This window comes from Mustela nivalis (assembly GCF_964662115.1).
Source record: "Mustela nivalis genome assembly, chromosome: 5".
Taxonomy (NCBI): Eukaryota; Metazoa; Chordata; class Mammalia; order Carnivora; family Mustelidae; genus Mustela; species Mustela nivalis.
Window position 1 is genome coordinate 52,584,002 of NC_139024.1, and position 21,994 is coordinate 52,605,995.

At 35.3% G+C, this 21,994-nt stretch overlaps 1 protein-coding gene across 1 annotated transcript in view; it reads left to right on the top strand.

Annotated features, from left to right (window-relative positions):
- The window catches only part of TMEM30A (transmembrane protein 30A), a 37,774-nt gene extending 16,773 nt beyond the window's left edge, over positions 1–21,001 (top strand). The window contains exons 2-7 of the mRNA XM_082730294.1: positions 7,449–7,556; positions 10,051–10,158; positions 13,502–13,589; positions 14,876–15,019; positions 15,665–15,871; positions 18,310–21,001. Of these exons, the coding sequence (XP_082586420.1) occupies positions 7,449–7,556; positions 10,051–10,158; positions 13,502–13,589; positions 14,876–15,019; positions 15,665–15,871; positions 18,310–18,503 (849 nt within the window). The 3' untranslated portion in view covers positions 18,504–21,001. The remainder of the gene's footprint in view (positions 1–7,448; positions 7,557–10,050; positions 10,159–13,501; positions 13,590–14,875; positions 15,020–15,664; positions 15,872–18,309) is intronic.
- The last annotated feature ends 993 nt before the right edge of the window (positions 21,002–21,994 follow it).

Consider the following 21,994-nt stretch of genomic DNA (forward strand, 5'->3'; position numbering starts at 1 on the left):
AAAGGGTGGGCTCCTAGCCAATATGACTGGTGTCCTTATAAGAAGAGATAGACAACAGATGCAGAGGGAAGGTGATGTGAAGACAGACACATAGGGAGAAGCAGGCAGTAATAGAGGCAGAGGTGGAGTGATGCAGCTGCAAGCCAGAGAACACCAAGAATTGGTAGCCACTACCAGAAGCTACAAGGAGGCAAGGAAGGAGTCTCCCCAGAGTCCCAGAGGGAGTAGAGCCCTGCTGACACCTAAAATTCAGACTTCTAGCTTCCAGAATTATGAGAGAATAAGTTACATTTTGTTGAAAGACACCCAGTTTGTGGCAGTTAGTTACAGCAGCCCCAGTCACATACCATAGTCACATACCAACCTTTTTGGTTTGGTGCAGTTACTTAACCTTGGAATTTCGATTTCCTCTCTGTAAAAGGTTAAGAGCAGTTCTGGCATGAAGAAGACAGTTGGGAAATAAGAGCTAGTTTTGCTATTGCTGTCCTATAATTTATATTATTACCTAACTCATAAATTTATCATCTCAAGTATGAGATTGAAGCTGATTGAATTAGAAGTAAAATCCTTGGGGTGCTTGGATGGCTCAGTTGATTGAGCTGTTAACTTTGGCTCAGGTTATGATCTCAGGGTCCTGGGATGAGCCCTTTGTAGTTTTTAGGTTCTCGCTCAGTTGGGGAATCCACTTGTCCCTCTCCTTTTGCGCCTACCCCTATTTGTGCTTTCTCTATCCAGTAATTTAAAAAATCTTATTTTTTTAAGAGTAAAATCCTTGTTTATTGTTCCCACTCAGATTCCCTAATTTATAGAAACATACAGCAGCTTTCATATGACCCATAGAGTTTGATTTGGATAAAACAGATTACATTTGTTCTGTAGCTATAAGTTTAGAATTAAGCTTTTGATTTTTTAAAAAATAATCTTCAAAAAAGATTAAAATAGTGACTGAATCTAAAAAAAAGTTCAATTGCTTTTAAGAGGCTATGAATAATTTAAATATGGCTGTTTATTTCTTCCTTTCACTCTGTTTATCTGACGAGCATTTTTGAGAGGAATTTTTCTACAGTGATGTATTACCTGTTAATAAAAAAATTAATGTTTTAAAAACTTTAAATTATATTATCGGTCCTCTAGGATACCCTGCTGCCTTATTTGTTGTACCTCTGTTACTTCTCTCACTCACAGTCAGTACCTACCTTCTTTCCTACTACTGTGAAAAGAACATAGATTTTGGAGCAAAGCAAAGCTGGGTTCAAATTCTTGCTCATAATTACTAACAGGGTAATTTTGAGAAAATTACTAAACTTCCCTAAATAGGAGTCTTCTAGGTCAAAATAAGGAAAACAAAAACAAACTTTGCAGGACTATTGTACTTTTTAATGAGATGATGTATATTAAGTGCTTATTATGTCTGGCACTGAGTGTATTTTAATAAACAGTAATTAGTAAAACACAGAGTATTCTTATGGCTCCAGTTTACCTTCCTTAAACTGAAAAACTGTCCATAAATCCGAAGTGTTTATGTTCATTGTCCTGAGATATACCTGTGCCCTCTACCTTCTTGCTTCTCTAATGTCCCCTCTTTCACTTGTACACATCTTTCTTCTTTTTCCTTTTTTTTTTTTTTTTCTTTAATGGCTCAGTTCAGAGACTCCTCTTCTCAGTAAAAAATTATTGGTTCACCTTGTACTTACGGTTGGTCCTCTTTACCATTCAGTTTGGCATTTAGCAATTGTAGTCGTTTTCTTTGTATTCATGTGATACCTTTGATAAAGTACTCTTCTACAGGGCAGAGGAGACTGATGATTCTTTGGAAAAAGCAGTTCAGTAGAAGAAACTTGGGTTTGGGGTTAGAAATCCTTGGTTTTAGCCTAGTGCAAGCTAATGCTATTTGTATGAGCTTGGGCAGGTTTCTGTGTACAGTGTAAATAACAATATAGGATTTTGGTGGGAACCAGATGAAATACAGTATGTGTATAATAGAAAGGAATGTGTAAACAAGGTTGAAGTTTAGGTATGATTGCTTTTGTATCTTATTTTGGACCATATGTTATGCCTTGAATGTAGTAAGGCTTAATATGTTCATGATAATGATTTTTTAAAAATTCCTTTCAGATTTTCCTGAAATCAAAAGACATACCAATATTTTGTACATTTTGAAAATTATATCAAAAGATTGTAATGAAAATGTTATAGCTATCTCCCCTTATTCTCGGTTCCAATAAAATGTTCAGTTTTAATATACTGTAGTATAATTTATTATTTTTACATTCCATCATATTAATTCATTATTTTTGTTCAAATAAATAATATATGTCCTTGCACAATTAATGATCTTTCTTTCCTACTTTGCCCTAGAAACTAATTTGAAAGAGAGTGATTTGAGAGGGGTTTGTTCAAAGGCATACAATAGGGTAATAGGCACAGCTGGCCACTTTTTTTTTTTTTAATTCTTAAATTAGTCTTTTTTAAAAAAAATTTATTTATTTATTTGATAGGCAGATCACAAGTAGGCAGAGAGGCAGGCAGAGAGAGAGGGGGAAGCAGGCTCCCTGCCGAGCAGAGAGCCTGATGCGGGACTCCATCCCAGGACCCTGAGATCATGACCTGAACCGAAGGCAGAGGCTTAACCCACTGAGCCACCCAGGCACCCATAAATCCTTAAATTAGTCTTAAGAAAGACTCAAAAGAAAGAAATGTGTGGAAATTTTTAAAAAATAAAAACTGAAAAAAATTACTATAGTTTAATATAGATTTTAAAATATAGTTCTCCCTTCTAAGTGGTCTCCTCTTTCATCTCTTCAGAATCATAAAAGTTGGGTTTTAAGTGGGATATTATGTATGGATAGGCCCTGAGTGGAAAGTTGTGGCTCAACAGGTATAGTATAAATTACATATGCTTTGCCTCTCTTCATTTAGGGGACCTGTGTTTTTAGATTGTTTTAGTTATGTGCCTAACTTCTCCTAGATATTTGGGGTGAATAAAAATTTTCTGTAAACAAAGTTTTATTAATAAACAAATACGCTTTGGTGGAGAACATTTCATTATTGTAATTTGACAAAACCAGGATTTATTAAACAGTTTTGTAGTTTTTGAGAAGCAGATGTTGGGGTGCCTTGGTAGCTCAGTGAGTTAAGTGTCAGACTCTTGAATTTGGCTCAGATCATGATCTCAGGGTCCTGTAATGAGCCGTGTGTCCAGCCTGTGCTCAGTGGGGCCTCTGCTTGTCTCCCTCTCCCTCTCTCCCTCCCCACACTTGCACATGCTCGTGCTCTCCTTCTCTCTGACTTAAATAAATCTTTTTTAAAAAGCAATCAGATGTTGCAGTTAGTTGCTGACTCTATTTTCTATAGACCGATTTTAGCCTTTTTTTTTTCAATGTAAGAAAATACTGAGCATATATAAAGTTTAAAATGTTGTTTTAGAAATAAAAATTAAATGGCTAATCTTTGTACTTTATTACTTTATCATAAAATTATTATTTATCGAAAGAGTGAGAAAACAAGCCACTGAGTAGGAAAAAACATTTTTTTAAAGGACTGTTAAAGGACTATTATCCAAAATATGCAAGGAACTATTAATACTCAGCAATAAGAAAATGAAAAACCCAGTTAAAAATTGGGCAAAAGACCTTAAGAGATATCTCACCCAAGAAAATATACAATATCTTAGTTTCGGCTCTTATAACAAAAGACCATAGACTAGGTGGCTTATAAACAACAGATAGTCATTTCTTACAGTCTTTAAAGCAAAGAAGTCCAAGATCAGGTGCTGGTAGATTGATTTCCTGTGAGAACCCTCATCTTAGCTTGCAGGAGGTCACCTTCTTCCTATGTCCTTACCATGGCAGAAAGAGAGCTCTGGTCTCTCTTCCTCTTTTTATTAAGGACACCAGTCCTGTCATAGGGACCCCACCGTTATGACCTCATCTAAGCCTAATTACCTCCCAAAGGCCCACCTCCAAATGCTATCATATTGGGGGTTAGGGTTGCAACATACAAATTTGGGGAGGGCACATTTAGTCCATACATTCTACCCTTCTTCTCAAATTCATGTCCTTCTTGCATGCAAAATATACTTCAATTTCATCCCAGTATACCCCGAAGTCTCAACTCAATCCAGCACCAACTCTAAGGTCTCATCTAAATATCAGTTAAATCAGATATGGGTGGCACTTGAGGTATGTTCATCCTGAGACAAAATGTCTTTCCATCTGTGAACCTATTTAACCAGATAAGTTATGTGCTTCTAAAATACAGTGGGAGGAACTGACAGAGCATAGACATTCCCATTTGGAAGGGGAGAAAATTAGAGGAAAAAAGGGGTGACAGGTTCTAAGCAAGTCTTCAAAATCTAGTGAGTAAATACTTTTAGATATTAAGGCTCAAATGTAATCGTCTTCGATCTGAAGCTCTTCTACCTTCAGGACCCACTGGGCCAGGCATTCTTGCCCCAGGGCTCGCTCTTTGCTGCTGCTATTACCCTTACCCTTAATGTCTCTATTTTTAGCATCCATCTCCAGTCTCTTCCAGCCTCTACCACGTACATAGTTCCAAAGCCATTTCTGTCTTTGTAGGTATTTGTTACAGCAACACCCTACTTTTTAGTACTAAACTGTTTTATCTTGGGCTACTACAAAACAAAACCCAAAACCAAAAACCGAAGGGAAAACACAGACTAGATGACTTAAATAATAGACATTTATTTCTCATGGTTTTAGAGTCTCGGTAGTCTAAGATCAAGGTATTGGTAGGTTCAGTTCCTGGTGAGGATCCTCTTCCTCACTTGCAGATGCTGCCTTCTCACCTTTGTTCTCACGGGACAGGGAGAGAGAAAGAGAGCTCTGGTCTCTACTCTTAAGAACACTAATCGCATTATGGGGGCTCTACTTTCATGACCTCATCTAAACCTAATTACCTTCCAACAGCCCCACCTCCACATACATCACATGGACAATTAGTGCTGATTTGGGGAGGATACATTTGGTCCCTAATATATAGATGGCAAGTAGTACATGAAAGATGCCTAACATAGATCATTAGGGAATTGTAAATTAAAACAAGATATCACTGTACACCTATTAGAATGGTGAGAATCCAAAAATCTGACAGCAGCAGATGCTGGTGAGGATGTGGAGCAATAGGAACTCGTTCACAGCTGGTGGGAATGCAAAACAATACAGATAGTTTTGCAGCCTCTTAGGTAACTAAGCTTGTTCTTACCATACAATCCAGCATTCCTACTCCTTGTAATTTATTCAGATGGCTGAAAACTTAGGTTCACACAAAACCTGCAGGAGGATGTTTATAGTAGTTTTACTCGTAATTGCCCAAACTTGAAAGCAACCAAGATGTCCGTTAGTAGGTAAATGGATAAATTCAGAAAATGGAATAATGTGTGCAGTGCTAAAAAGAAGTGTGCTATCACACCATGAAAAGGCATGGAGTAACCTTAAATGCATATTATTAAGTGAAAGAGGCCAATTTGAAAAGGCTATAGACTGTGTGACTCCAGCTGTACAACATTCTGGAAAAGGCAAAACTGTAAAAAGATCAGAGGTTGCCAGTAGTTAGGGGAGGGAGGGATAAATAGGTAGAGTACAAAGGATTTTTAAGACCATAAAATATTGATACAATAATGGTATCTATTTTAAAAAAATTCTTATAAAGACTCATATTAGCCATCAGCCAGGTCATCTGATGCCAGCTCCAGTTCTGACACTAACCACCCTGAAATAGCATCAGACTGCACAGTTGTAAGGGCATGGTTCCCAACGAGAGACTGCCACTACTTTGGACGCCAGCTGCAAATTAGGTCCCCAGGCTACTGACGTTTCTGGTCAACTAGCTGCAAATCCAGCGTCTTCCTAAGACCACCCCCACATACACAAGACTGTCCTTCAGATACCAGTTGCAAGTTTAGAGGTCTCCAGGCCATCTGTACTTATGACCAATTGGCTATAAATCTGGGATTCTTGTGATCCTTCTCAGTTTCAGTAACTTAACTCAGGGAAGTGCTATATTTAGGATTACAATTTTATTGTAAACAATGTAAATTATGACTAGCTAAATGAAGACAACACATAAATTGAGGTCTGGTAGAGACCTGAATATAGAATTTTGTGCCCTTTCCCTATAGAATCAGGGCACAGCACTCTTCTGGTATATCAGTGGGTTAACCAACCAGGAAGCACCCCTGTGCTTCTGTTTCCAGAGTCGTGGTTTTTTTTTTGTTTTGTTTTGTTTTTAATTTTTTTACATTTCATGACACAGGCATGATTGATTAAACATTGGCCTATGTAATTGGACTAAATTTCCAGGCTTTCCCCTCTCCCCAGAGATTGGGCTGAGCCAAAGTCCCTAATCATACATAGTCTTTCTGGTGACTAGCCCCCATCCTGGGCTGTCTCTAGCAGAAACTCTACTGTGTGAGTCATGGGGCTTATCAAAAACAAATACCCCTTGTCATTGGAGAAATCTAAGGGTTTTAGAAGCTCCTTGCTAGGAAACCAGGACAAAGACAAGACAAATTCTTTATTTTACATCAGGTTTTTAAGAAAATGGTAGCTCTTGAGATACCTATTAGTAGTTTTTTTTTAAGATTTTATTTATTTATTTGACAGAGAGAGAGATCACAAGTAGGCAGAAAGGCAGGCAGAGAGAGAGGAGGAAGCAGGCTCCCCGGTGAGCAGAGAGCCCGATGCGGGACTCGATCCCAGGACCCTGAGATCATGACCTGAGCCAAAGGCAGCGGCTTAACCCACTGAGTCACCCAGGCGCCCTAGTAGTTTTTTTTTTTTTTATTTGAAAATATACCATGAAAGCTGAGGTGACTGAAAAGTATTAAAGATTGGAAGACTTAACAGCAATAACTGATTTACTGATCTCTGTATCAACTTGGTATTTCTTTAAATTTATGTTTATTCATTTATTTTTTAAAGAGTTTATTTATTTATTATTATTGACAGAACACAAGCAGGGGGAACAGAGGGAGAGGGAGAAGCAGGCTCTTTGGGAGCAGATAGCCCAGTGTAGGGCTCAATCCCAGGACCCCTGGATCATGAGCTGAGCCAAAGGCAGAGGCCCAACTGACTTGAGCACCCCCCCTCGCACCCCTCACTTGTTATTTTAATTATTTAGGCTTTATATAGCTGTTTAAATCTTTACATATCATGCAGTTAGAATTTTTTATCTGACTTTTTATGCATAAATATATTTCTCCTGGTAAAAAGGAGAGAGGAAATTACTTGGAAAGATGAGCTAGTAGAATAATGTAGGACCCTTTTCAGTTTTTATTATCTTTGATTGTCAAAATAGATAACCGTAAAAACTTTTTTTCCTGGACTATACATTGCTTCATTTGACTCATTTTTTTCTTCTAATAGCAAGTTATTTCACAGTGTATCCACTTTCTCCAAGGAAGTGCTTACTTTATGTTTCTCTTACAGATTGATTATACCGGAACAGACCCTTCTAGTCCCTGCAATAAATGTTTGTCTCCGAATGCGACACCTTGTTACTGTACCATTAACTTCACACTGGAACAGTCATTTGAGGTCTGTATTCCCAATCTATTAGAAAAACCCTGCTTTTAAAAATATTGATGTTTTATTAAAATTTTTTTACTAATTTCATTTTTGTAGCAAAGTCCATATCCTTTTGAGGAACATTGTTTTGTTTGACTCTTGCATTATGCTGTCTGGTAATTAAATATCATGTATTTATTTAAACAGTTTAGTACTTTATAAACTAAATTTAAAGCATTTTATCTTTTCATTGGAAAATTTTATTTTACAAATCAATGTATCATTTATATGAAATAATTTTGCCCACTTTTAATACTAAAGCAAGTTTACTTCGGAAATTTACTAAGTCATTCATTATTCAGTCGTCTTGTTTTTTTATTAGATATGAATTGCCATAAATGCAAACACGTAGTGAAACCTTATTGAGCTTTTATGTCTTGACAGCAATTAGAACACTACTGTGTGTGTGTGTGTGTGTGTGTGTGTGTGTAGTTATGTATCTTTTGCATTCATACCTGTTACTGGAAATTGAGCTGATGCTAAAGGACATAAGGATTCAGAATAGACATGACAAAACCAGTTTGTGCTTTCCTTTACCTGAAAATTCAGCATAAAAAATTGTTTCATTCTTCAGGAAGCAAAATTAGTTTAGTACTTGTCAACTTTTTAGATTTTCTACAATTAAAATTTTCTTAAAAGGCCTGTTTAACTTTTGTGGTCCCCAGCAGGTGGTTGCCATCTAGTAGTTGTAGATGTTTGTGCACCGAAATAAAGGACTAAAACTATCTTTAAAAACATGCAAATAAATTTGGGAGCAGACAGGAATTTGTTTTACTTTGTTTCAGCAGAAATCACATATAAATTTTAAACCTCAAAAATTCAGATTTTTTTCACTGAGATGAAAAAAACTGTAAAGAAGTTCTGCTTTTGTCTGAACAGACAGAATTGAGATGAAACAGACTTGAAAGCTTCAGTTGTTTCTTTCCCCATCCAAAAACACCTATTTTAGAACTTTTTCTGAAAAGCCCATTCTTTTGTGGACCCTGGGTTCCTTCATAAGACCAAACTTTGCATTGGACTGAAAGACTTTTCAGTTATTTTGTCTCAGTATTCACTGAAAGGATTTCTTTTTCAGTTTATAAGTTGAATTTACTGTACTGTTTCTTAATTGAGATTATCTTAAACATATTGTGTCTGTGGTATTTTTGATAACCAAAAATAGTTCTTATGTGAACATTTTCTTTCTTTTTTTTTTTTTAGTATATGTGCTGCCGAAGCGAGCACGTGAACATTTTCTTTCTATCAAAGGGGAAAGTTTTGAATAATTTGACATTTGAAAATAAAATTTTAAATAAGTAATTGTATATGTGAAAATAGCAAATCAAATAAAGCCTACTTAAAATGTTATTTTTAAAATTTATTTATTTATTTATTAAGATTTTATTTATTTATTTGACAGAGAGAGAGAGAGAAAGATCACAAGTAGGCAGAGAGGCAGGCAGAGAGAGGGGGGAAGCAGGCTCCCTGCCAAGCAGAAAGTCCACGTGGGGCTCAATCCCAGGACTCTGAGATCATGACCTGAGCCGAAGGCAGAGACTTAACCCAGTGAGCCACCCAGGTGCCCCTATTATTTATTTTTTAAAAATATTTTTATTTATTTATTTGACAGAAAGCACATGCAGGGGAAGCAGCAGGCAGAGAGAGAGGGAGAAGCAGGCTTCCCGCTAAGCAGGGAGCCAGATGTGGGGCTTGATCCCAGGACCCTGGGATCATGACTGAGCTGAAGGCAGATGCTTAACAACTGAGCTACCCAAGGGGCTCCTATTGAGTTATTTTTGATTATGGACTATAGAAGTAGCAACCAGAAAGGAGAAAAGAGCTTAATGTTTTTGCTACCTCTAAAGAATTATAGAATTCTTTAATTATAGAATTAAAGAATTGCGGTACCTTCTAAAGAATTATAGTGTATGTCGGTCACCCTTCTTTCCCAAGTTATTCTAAAGTGGCTCTACCAACTATATTAAAGTATTTTTCTTGATTGTTATATATTAACTCATTAACTTAGATACTTTACTAATAGTATGTTGTTAAGAAATTTTTTATGTCTCAGAATATGTCCAAGTTCAGAATTAACTTGGACAATAAATGAAAGTTTGATAATTATTCCTTTGAAAAGTTGACTCTCAGTGGAGACCAGTCTGAATGGGAGAAAATTTGAAGTTGAAAGTAGAATAGGCTAATAGGCATCTTGAGGGCTTTTTTTTCATGCAAATATTACTTCTTTGAAGTCTTTAAGGATATTTCAAAGTTTATTCTTGAATTTTTTAACATACCTTCTTTAACCTTACTTACAGTTTGTAGTATTTTAGATTGTTAAGGATTGGTAGGATTCACTCCAGTACTTGTTTTAAGTTATCACAAATTCTAAACTTGTAAAGTTCAAATGACTAGCTTTTATATATGCATGAAACAAGTTTCTACCCAACAGTTTCGTATGAAAATTGTTTCTGTTCTTTTTCTCTAGGGCAATGTGTTTATGTATTATGGACTGTCTAATTTCTATCAAAACCATCGTCGTTACGTGAAATCTCGAGATGATAGTCAACTAAATGGAGATTCTAGTGCTTTACTTGTAAGTAAAATGATGGGAATGTGAAAATGTAGATATAAATAAGAACATGTGGTAATAGCTTAGTTAGAAATGTTAAATTTAATAATTTAGGATGAAATTAAAGTGTTAACTTTTTACTTGTAGTTTGTTTAGTGAGGGTTTTTGCTTTTTTATTTTATTACTATTTTTTGAAGATTTTATTTATTTATTTGACAGAGCAAGAGCACAAGCAGGGGGAGAGTGAGAAGCGGGCTCCCTATTTTTTTTTCCCCCAAGATTTTGTTTATTTATTTGAGGGAGAGAGCTCAGGAGATTGAGCAGGAGAGCAGGAGCAGGGGGAGCTGCAGAGAGAGAGAGAGGGAGAAGCAGCAGGCTCTCCGCTGAGCAGAGAGCCCAATGTGGGGCTTGATCTCAGGGCCCCGGATCATGACCTGAGTCGAAGGCAGATGCTAAACTGACTGAGTCACTCAGGTTCCCCCAATAAAGCCCCCATTCTTATGCCCAGCCTGGATTGGGCTAGAGGATCTTAATTTCCTGACTGTTGTTCAACTTTTCATAGTAGTGGTTGGTCCCCAAGTATATTATGCTAGTGTTGCCAATGTAGCAAACCTTCAGAGTTCCAGAGCTATTTTGGGTTTCTTAGATATAATGAATCTCTTAGAATGCAGTTTAGGACTATATTGTGACCAGAATGCTCCTGGTAAGCATATACTGCTCTAGGTTATCTACTGGTTTTATTGATCATTCTTAATGTTTGGGATCTCAAGAAATAACATGTCTTTTGAAAGATTCTGGTTAGGTCTGCAATATTTTGCAGTACCATGTGGGGTTTTAGGACTCAAATCCAGAGAAGATGATATTCTGTGAGACACACCAAGTTCTTAGAACTTTCTGAATTTTTTGATTGGGATTACAGATTGGGTGTGTTGAGAGACCTGGAAAACGTTGGTTGTTTATAATTCCTTTATTCAGATACACCCTCTTTGCTAAAAGCAGAAGAAACAGAGATCAATTCTTTTCTTACAGGCTGCAAGCAAAAAGCTTTTAGCCTAGACTAGGAATTGATGAATTTGTTTCTGTAAAGCCCAGAGAGTAAAGGCCTTCAGTTTTGCAGGTCATATGGTCTCTGACACAGCAACTCTTCTCTGCCACGGTAGAATGATAGTAACCCATAGACAAAACTTATGAATAGGTGTACTGTAAGTGTGTTCCAATAAAATTTTATTTATAAAAACAGGTATAGTTTGTTATTTATTGATGTCCGAGCTAAACCAAATACATGATTTTAAAGACCAGGTGGCTTTCAAAGATTTTAAAGACAGATTAAAGTCTTTGTTACTTAAAACATTGTGTGTAAGGTCCTTCACAATCTCTGTCAACCTACCACTCCACTCTACTTCCTTATTTCCAACTCATACCTTTAATGGCCTGGCTGCCTTGGGTGATGTATGCTCCTTCCTAACCATTCCTGAGACCAAGTAATCTGCCCTTCGGCATTTACATTTTATTTGCCTAGAATACTGGTTTAAGTCTTGCCCTGGAAGTCGTCTCTGGTGGAGGCCTGCTCTTAATATAGTGCCCTTGGATACAAAATAACTTCTTTACATATTTAGTTCATTCATATCCTATGCCAAGTCACTTCTCGCCTTGCTTAACAAACTTTCCCCACATATGCATTACTTCTCGCCTTGCTTAACAAACTTTCCCCACATATGCATTCCCAACTCTGTCCATATCATCTGTTCTGGCCCTATTGTCAGGCCATTTTCTACATAGTCGCTGTAGTGATCTTTTTAAAAATGTAGATAACCACTTAAATGATCTTTTAGTGGTCTACTGGCATTTGGAGTAAAATCTCAGGATGATCTGAACTATGCATAATTCTCCAGTGTCATCATATGTTATTCTCCTTGTTCCCATACTCTAACTACATTCTCCTTCTATCTTCTCAGAAATAACAGGTTCTTTCTCAGTGGCCTGTATTATTCTCTCTGCTTAAAACCCTCTTCTGCCTGCTCACAACATGCTTGCCTTCTCTTCTTTTTTAGGTCTTAACTTATATCATCTCCAGAACAAACTTTTCTTTATCATAGGTTCTAAAGTAATTTATTTTGCCTTCCCCTATTTATTACTTGGCATACCACTTTCATAAAACTTACTGCAATTTGTAATTATATATTTACTTATTTGTCTTCTATTTTCCCAACTATACTATAAGCTCATGAGGGCAAGGATCATTTTAACCACCATATACCAAGCACCTTGCCAGTGTTTAACACATGGAAGACTTTTAATAAATACATGTTGAATGACTATAAACTCCTTCATCATGGCTCTTATTTCAGATAATAATTGGTTGTATATGGATGTGTTTCCTCTGTCATACTGTGAGCTACTTAAAAGCAGGGACTTTATTTATTTATTTGTTTGTTTTTTTCTGTGTCTAATACCTTGCAGGATACATGGTGTATTAGGTAATAATAAATGGCTTTCCTAAACCAGTTACTGGAAAGTATCTAGCATTGCTTAGTTCAGGATCTCTGATGCCTAGGTAGTAAAAAAGTATTTTCCTTTCTATTAAAACTTCCTGAAGAATTCAGTGGCTAGAATATATATCCTGTATTGAAGAGTTTATTTGTATTTAAAATCTCACCCTCCCTCCTTCCTTCCTTTGACGTAGAACCACAGGATTAACCCAGAATCACAAAATTTGAGATTATCTAGTTGAATGTGTTTATTTTCTAAGTGAAGCCAGGTAAATCAAGGGACTTAACCAAAGTTACATAGTACATAGGTGGAACTAGAGCATCCAGTCTACTTTTTATTTTTTTTAAGATTTTATTTATTTATTTGACAGACAGAGATCACAAGTAGGCAGGGAGGCAGACAGAGATGGAGGGGGAATTAGGCTCCCTGCTGAGCAGAGAGTCGGATCCAGGGCTCTATCCCAGGACCCTGGGATCATGACCTGAACCAAAGGCAGAAGCTTTAACCCACTGAGCCACCCAGGTGCCCCTCCAGTCTACTTTCAATTGAAGATTCCTTTTATCATGTCACAACTGGATTGAGAATAGACTGCTTCTTAATTTTTCTTGAGCAGAAAATTTTAAAAAAGTCAATTTGATATATGCATATATGACAAAGTATTTGCAAGGAAGGGTTACATAAAAAGGTAGTACAGTAACATTAAGAAAAAATTTGAGTATTTAAATGTGGTGTTACAATCTTTACAGTACAGAATTCTGTATGCATTACAAGTGAGACACATGTAGGGACTGAATTTATAATCAGTTATTAGACTAGCTCTTAGTTCTCCCAGAGGCCCATGTGATAATTTCTTTCTTCTTTTCCTTCTGAACATCAGAATCCCAGTAAGGAATGTGAGCCTTATCGAAGAAATGAAGACAAACCGATTGCTCCTTGTGGAGCTATTGCCAACAGCATGTTTAATGGTATGATACAGATAAAAAGAAATACAAATTATGAACATATATAAATAGGAAAATGTGTATAATTTATTGATACTGATTTGATAGTCTAGTAAACATGAATGAAGTTGAGAAATTGAGCAACTTTTTTTTTTTTTAAACGTATTCATTTGAGAGAGCACTTGCACATGTGCAGGAGCTCTATGCACGTATGCAAGTGGGGGTAGGGGTAGAGGGAGAGAATCTTCAAGCAGGCTCCCTGCTGGTGCAGAGCCCAAAGACTCTACTCCACTCAGGGCTCCATCTTACGACCCACGAGATCATGACCTCAACCAAAACCAGGAGTCAGACGCTTAACTGACTGAGTCACCCAGGTGCCCCAAGCAACTTTAAAATAAATATATCAATTAGTTATTTAATGGGGTATTAGAACATTTTGTGACCTCTTTTTTTTTTTTTTTTTGAGAATTCTCATATTTTAAGAATGAATCTCGCTCTGGGAAGAAGAAGCAGAGACATTCTGCTAATCTTCATATTTCATATATGACAAAATAAAAGGCAGGTTGCCTTTTCCGCCAACTCAATATTTATACCAGTACAAAGAAGCTATAGTTGATCATTTAAAGCAGCGCTGTCTGATACTAATATAATCTAAACCATCAATGTGAGACATGTATGTGTTAAAATTTTCTAATAGTCACATTAAAAACAAAAACTAAAATTAATTTTAATAATATATTTTATTGAACCCCAAATACCACCTTTTTACCTATAAATGATACTCAGTATATAAAATGGATGAATGAAATATTTTGTTTCCTTTTTTTTTTTTGTATTGAGATTTTTTATTTCTGAGATACATACTTACAAAACATATTCACTTGGACCAGCCTTAGTTTCAGTGGCTCCGTAGCCATGTAGCTGGAGGCTACCATATCAGATAGTATGGACAGAGAAATGGATACGCCAGAAACTGGGTAAGAATGTGTTTTTTAAAGGAAAGGAGGAGAAGCAGATTTACCCTGCAACTTATTTTACTTGGGTTAATATTAAAACATTTACCTTACTACATCTCAGTTACCCAGGTAGGAGAAGCGACCTCTAATTGTATTGAAGAAAGAGAAGTCCATCTAGGACTATAAAATTACCATAGATAGTTCATGTAAAAGTAGTCAGGAGCAAATGTACATTGTATACCTGCCTCCTGTTCAGCCACTTTGGGGAGCAGATATCAGATCCTCATTTCTCATAGAGTATAGTAGGTGCTATGGATTTTCAGTATTTAAGAATATCTTCTTTTTTATGTTTAGATACATTAGAATTATTTCTTGTTGGCAATGAATCTTATCCTACACCTATTCCTTTGAAAAAGAAAGGTATTGCTTGGTGGACAGATAAAAATGTGAAATTCAGAAATCCCTCTGGAGGAGAAAGTCTAAAAGAACGATTCAAAGGTAAAATTTACTAATTTTCTTTAAAATGTGATATAAGTTAGGAGTTTTAATGAAGTACCTAAAATTTTCTATCTTTAGAATCTTAAAAATGTTTATGCTTTTTAAAAAAACGTTTCTTAACTTCACACCAATTTAGGTAAGATACATTGAATATGTACTAAAATTCTAAAGGAAATGTATATTTCTAATCTTGAATTTTTCTAGTATTTTCTTAAAAGCATTTCAGCCATTGTGTTAAAACTACAGGTGAGTTTCTTTTAAACAGATCCAGTTTTTTATTATAGTTATAAATTAAAATTTATTTTTAATATTATGCCTCAGTTTCACAATGTAATTTTTTTATCATTATATCTTTGCATTAAATCATCTGCTTTTTGGTATATACTCAGTGGCATAATTTTTAGTATTTTCCTAATGGAGATAGTCATCAAATCTTTGTAGTTATTTGTTGTTACATGAGAAATTGGTTTGTCTCCAAATTTTAAGACTTTCTTAGAATATATTTATACCTTCGAAATACGAAAAACACTTAGATTGTGTATTGTATGTCTTTGTTTTATTTGAGTGACTTTTCAGTGAAAGTGAAACTCTTAATAGAATTGAATATTTTGTCCCCTCCTCTCACCCCTCCCCTTTGTTTTTAAGGTACAACAAAGCCAGTAAACTGGGTTAAACCAGTGTATATGCTGGATTCTGAACCAGATAACAATGGGTTCATAAATGAGGATTTTATTGTTTGGATGCGTACTGCAGCATTACCTACTTTTCGTAAGTTATATCGTCTTATAGAGCGGAAAAGTGATTTACATCCAACGTTACCAGCTGGACGATACTATTTGAATATCACGTACAGTATCCTTTTTTGGCCATGTGCACAGATTGATAGAATTTGAAAGGAATGTTGTTCAGCCTTATCTCAATTAAATGAGATGATACTCTGTTTTAGTTTTGATTTTTACAGGAGTATGTGAGGATATATGAGAGTATCTTTTTTTATCTTCCAGAAGTTTTAAATTTTGATATACTTTGTACTAGGATTCAAAAATATTATTTGGTAAAATTATTTAAGATGCTGGTGTTTCATTTATTAATAAGCTAAATATTTCTACAGTAGAGATTGTAATTGAGCTTAATTCAAAGGTCAGTGAGCATAACTGATGCTAAATAAGCATTGATGGTAGTGGGCTGTTTTGATGTATATTTTTAGATATTAAGTATCAGTGGATGCTAGTTTGCATCCACATAATTGTTTATAACTATTATTCCATTCATAGTACCAAAACATTTTTATCCTTAGCTGTATAATTCAGGTGTACCTTTTAGTGCTTATATATATCATTTATTTCATTCTAATTATATGTCAACATTTTACTAAGTACTGTCCATGCATTGTTACATTTAATTGAAGCATTATGAGATGGTTATCATCTCCATTCATAGACAAGAATACAGGAACATAGAGCATTTAAGTAACTTATCCCAGGTTGTACAGGTAATAAGTAGAAGAGTTGGGGTTCATAAACAAGTTATTGACTCCAGTGGCCATGACTTTACCATCAGCTACAAAACTACCACAGGCTGTATCCCTAGCTATTTTACTCAAGTAGTCAGACCAAGCCACATTGGCCTGGATACAAAGTCTTTCTTAGCTGAAAATATTGGACACTGCATTTTATTCTAAACAAAAGTCCTTATGTTTTTTAATCTATAGCCCAGTGCTTACATAGATCATGAATGAAAAGTTTCTCAAATATTTGCATTTGAATGTTTGTAAATGATCTTTATATTTTTGAGTTTTCATAATCCAGGTTAGCCATGAGTATATAGTTTCAGTTTTATAGTGCATTAACAAATGGTTAAATTAATAGAACTAATTTTGAAAGAAATGTCTTTTTGGATCCTTAGTCTCTTGATTTTGCACCCAAGTATGCAACTGAATATGACTTGATAGTGACAGGCTAAAAGTAGCCCAGTTTTGTAACCTAGGCCCCCGGATGGGAGCAATTTTGCACAGACAGACCTAGTTAAGGTGCTGTTAGAACATTATCCTGAGGCTACTGCCAAATTTAGGAGGCAGCTCTGTCACAGAATCCAGAAGATCTAGTAAGGTATAAGGGCATATACAAGCCTGTAGCCTAGAGCAAAATAAAGAGACATCTTTGGAGTACTCAGTACTTTGTCTTAGTTAACAGACTATTTGCATCCCAGGCATTGAAAAGAGAGCTGTAGGAAGAATATAGGCTCTCAGAAATTGATGAGGCAGGAATTTGGGTCTGCAAAGCATCATGGGTAATTACAAAAATTACTTACAAGATGGGAACTTAGATACTAGAATTAAGACAGAAGCCCATTTTGGGGTCTTGGGATACAGAGAGAGGCTAGATGGGTGATTTGATACTTTGTCCCTCAAGTGTTTTATTCGTTGGAACTCTTACTTTAGTCATTATTGATTGATTTGATAAGGATAGATACAAGAAACTAGCAGAGCCTGCTATTTGAAGTAATAGGGTCTATCTGTGGGGGTGGAAAATTGCATAAGCTAGAGAAATCAGATTGGGCCTAAACTTGATTCAAAAGATGCTTTTGAAAAGGTTGTAAACCTTTCACATAGGGATTTAGTTCTGTCTTCTCTGCCCTAATTCTCCCCAAAATCTTAGAATTGGTCCATGTAGATAGTTTATCCAATATACTGGTGTCCCATTTTTTAAAATCTCTGTAACAGTCCACCTTTCACTTCTGCTCTGTTTTCAGCCATCAGATCTGTGTCACACCGTGAGTTTTGTCATTGCTCCAAATAAACAAGTTAAAACTTCAGTATCATACTCTTTGACCTTGTGCTCATAATCACTCTCTTATTCATGCTCTTTTAGCTCAAGAGACCTTCAGTCTCTTTATTCTTCCTTTTTCTTCTGGTCTGTCAATCTTCTCTTCCTCGATGGGTTTTATTGTTGTTCATTTGAAATACTTGTTTCACATCACATTTCTTTGTGGCCTTTTGTCCCTTCTGTGTAATGAGAGTAAAAGTACCTGAGAAACCATATAACCCTTAATTTGAATTTGGTTGTTTTTACTTATAAACTATATGGTTTTTACTACTAATGTTTAACTTGCTAACTCAGTGCTTCAAGGTAGTAACTATAAAATTGTTTTGTGATTCAGAAAACGTGAGTAAGGTGCTGCCTGTGTATCATGGAACTATACCAATGAATTATAAGCAATTAAATGCCAGATTTTAAGTTGTATTTTAAAAATCGACTAGACATGGAAAAGTCTTCCTATACACTCTTCAGATTACCCTGTACATTCTTTTGATGGACGAAAACGGATGATCTTGAGCACTATTTCATGGATGGGAGGAAAAAATCCATTTTTGGGGATTGCTTACATCGCTATTGGATCCATCTCCTTTCTTCTGGGAGTTGTACTGCTAGTAATTAATCATAAATATAGAAACAGTAGTAATACTGCTGACATTACCATTTAATTTTATATTCTGAAAACAAATTTACTGCATGTGCATCAAGGCCAGTCCTGTTCAACCTAGCTTTCGAATGCCGATGTCTGGTTAGTATGTCATTTTTGAAGTTGGCACATAACTTTTTTTTTAAAAAGCAGTTTTTGTCCTTTGCTCCTTCTTTATGGATGTCTTATGGAAATATATGACGGGTATGAAACAAATTAACTATATTGATCATATCAACACTGTAACTGCTGAAATGGCATTCTAATGTTTGCTTTGTGTTGGATCAGGCCATATGATGCATAGAGCCTCTTTCCTGTGAAATGCATCTACTGCTTAAATGTTTATGCTGTGTTGATAATATTATATTGACATATGATGCTGTATATGTGTGCCTGTTGTGTGAAGAAAGGGATTACAAGATGTATGAATATAATGACTTGCTAACCTTGCAGGATTTGGAGTTACAAAACGATGAAGAAAGACCAAATTAAATAAAACACTTCATCATTTTCATGTGTCGTGTGTAAAGGCTTAAAGTACCATCTTTGTTGAGGTGGTTCCTGTATTCAGTTTATCCAGTACAGTTCTTTTTCAAGTTTAGCTTTGATTTCAAAGGACAAGGACATGCTTACCTTGTCTAGCATAGGAATTAATAGTCATGTCTAGAGGTCAGGTGGGTCTCGGGTGGGAGAATTTAAAATTCCTTTTTCGATTTGGTGAAGATGTTGCAGTCAGGAACCCCAACTCACTTGATACGTTTTTACATGTGATCATTTCCCTTGAAGCTTATACTTCATAAGGGATACATAGGTGAGATGGGGAAACTTCTTGGCAGACCTTCATCTTCTGCCTCAACTATAAACCAATTGTAAATGTTCAAAGGAGACTTTTCATTCTTGTGGTATTTAGCATTCAGAAATTTGCTTCAACATTGGAAATACCTCAAGCTGTTTTTATTTTGCAGGTAAGTTTTGATTTAAGTACTAATGTTATATTGTAGAAATTTTAGAAAACAGTAACCTTCATTTCTTTTATATTTCATTCAATTTTTGTATATAGGTCAAATGTGGATGTGTATGCACATTCTTTTTAGTTAAGGTACCGTTATTCTGGTTGGTTTTTCCTAAAACATACTTTAAAAATAAATTCTTAAATTTCCTAAATTCTGGAGATTTTACAGTATGTACATGGTAAATTATAATATATATATGGTTGAAGTTATTTTATTTTCTATTAACTGGAATTATTTTAATATTCCTTATTGAATAAATGCTATAATTTGTTTGCTATGGAACTTATTCTTGAATGTAAACTTACTTTTTCACATGCATGAAAACATATGTTTTAATCAGAGATGGCTTAATTGCTTTGAAATAGCTTTTTTTTCTTTAATTTTAAACTCATATGTTTGTATAGAAGGTAGCTGTTTATTCAGAGTTTGTAATGATTCCCTTCAGTTATATTTTAAATCAAAAGGTCTTGGTAATGTATCAATTTTGATTAATATATGTTTTTTTAGAAAAAAAAAAAACAAATAATGTAATGGTAATAGAAATGTGCCACACTTCATAGGTTTTGTATAACATGAAATTCAGTTAAAAGAACTTGTAGTTCATAATGACTTTTAACTGGTAGAATATTACTTGCATGAGGTACTTACTTTATGATTATCCTGAAATTTCTGAGTGCATAGGGTATTCTTTGTCTAAAAATAGCCTTTGTTTTGTCAGTCCTTCAGAATATTGTTGTTTATTCTGATAAATTGACCCTCTTGCACATGGCAGTTTATTTTCTGGGATACATCACTGGGGGAAAAGGTTTTTGCCAGTCTATCCAGATTGAGTTTATGTTGTTTAAGGAGGACTGCCATCCTGCATCTCTTTTTCTGATTAGGGGACCAAAGGTGCCACTAAAGAAAAATTGAAGACCTTCCCAACACTTTCTCATCTGTGGTGAAGACAGAATCTTAAAATACATTTGGAGTTTTATCTCTTCTACAAGTTCATTGATGGCCCAGTTCCCTTCCAGTCTCCTGTCATTTGAGCTTTAAGGGATTACTGTTACTAATTATGAAGAATGTGGAACATTCACATGGCTTGTGTGAAGCATGGTGGGGGAGGAAAAACATTTTTTTTCTTATGGGTTTTATGCTCATCTTTTGGAAATACTGATGTCATATTCAACTTTCAGAGAATCTTATTGCATTTTATTGCATTTAGGTTAAGTAGAAGGCATTGAAGAATGCACTGACTTACAGAAGTATTTTGATATATGAAGTTTCCCAATTGAAGGAATTATTTAATAAGTAAAAGCTAAGAAATTTCATTGAAATCATAAGACAGTTAAAAATAAGATGAGAAAAATAACTGTACTACCTAATAGAGAATTTTGATTCAAGAGGAGAGTCAAGTGAATATTTTTTGTTTATTGGTTAGTAACAGTTTATTTGTAACCTTGATTATATTTAAAGATAATGTTCTGTTAATATGTTCTGTATTAATAAAAATGAACAAAATTAATTTTGCTATGTTTAAGTGTCTTGCTAAAATAATAATGCCCCAGTGTTTTTGCTAATGTTGAACACTAAACTTTAGCTCAAAGTCAATAAGTCCTGAGTTTTAACATTTCCATGTCTAGATTTGATTGCCAGTATGTGTATATATTAATCACTTTGACAGCATTAACTGCAAGATTTGTCTATATTACTGGGAAACGTCTCTTCTTACCATTGGGTGGTCAGATTGTCACCTGAATTGTAGGCAGATGGGCTAAATTTTGGTCTTAGATCAAGGAAATGTCTAGTAAATAGAAAAGGAAAAAATGGTAGAGAGCAAAGATAATGAAAATAACAAAGAGGACGGGGCATACAGGAAATAAAAACCAAACCAGGAAAGAGGAGCTGCTGACTGTAGGGTTAATCAATGCTGGCTAACCATCTTCATGGAAATACTGCCTTAGAATTATTTTCTGGTCCTTTGTTGGTTAAGATGAAAAGTTTTCTTTGTGAACACGGTTATTTTGAGGGAAGGGTGGAGGGAGTAAGGAAGTACTATTTCAAGAAGAATTTTGATGCATAAATGTTTGTTGCAGAGTTTAGATGATCTAGTCAAGTGTTTTAGAGCTTTCTTTTTTTAGTCCACACCCCATTCAATAAATATAAATTATATTTTCCCTAATGTCATTTTAAATTTCAAAATAAATATGTCTAAAATCAGACCATGGTGAGCTTATCTGATTTTATCCATTTGTAAATATATAAATTACATTTTGTCAAAGTAACATGTATACATGCTTTAAAAAAAATCTGTTTTTTTCTTTTTTAAAGATATATTTATTTATTTGACAGACATCACAAGTAGGCAGAGAGGCAGACAGAGAGGAGGAAGCAGACTCCCTGCTGAGCAGAGAGCTTGATGCGGGGCTCCATCCCAGGACCATGGGATCATGACCTGAGCCGAAGGCAGAGGCTTTAACCCACTGAGCCACCCAGGTGCCCCCTCCCTGTTTTTTAA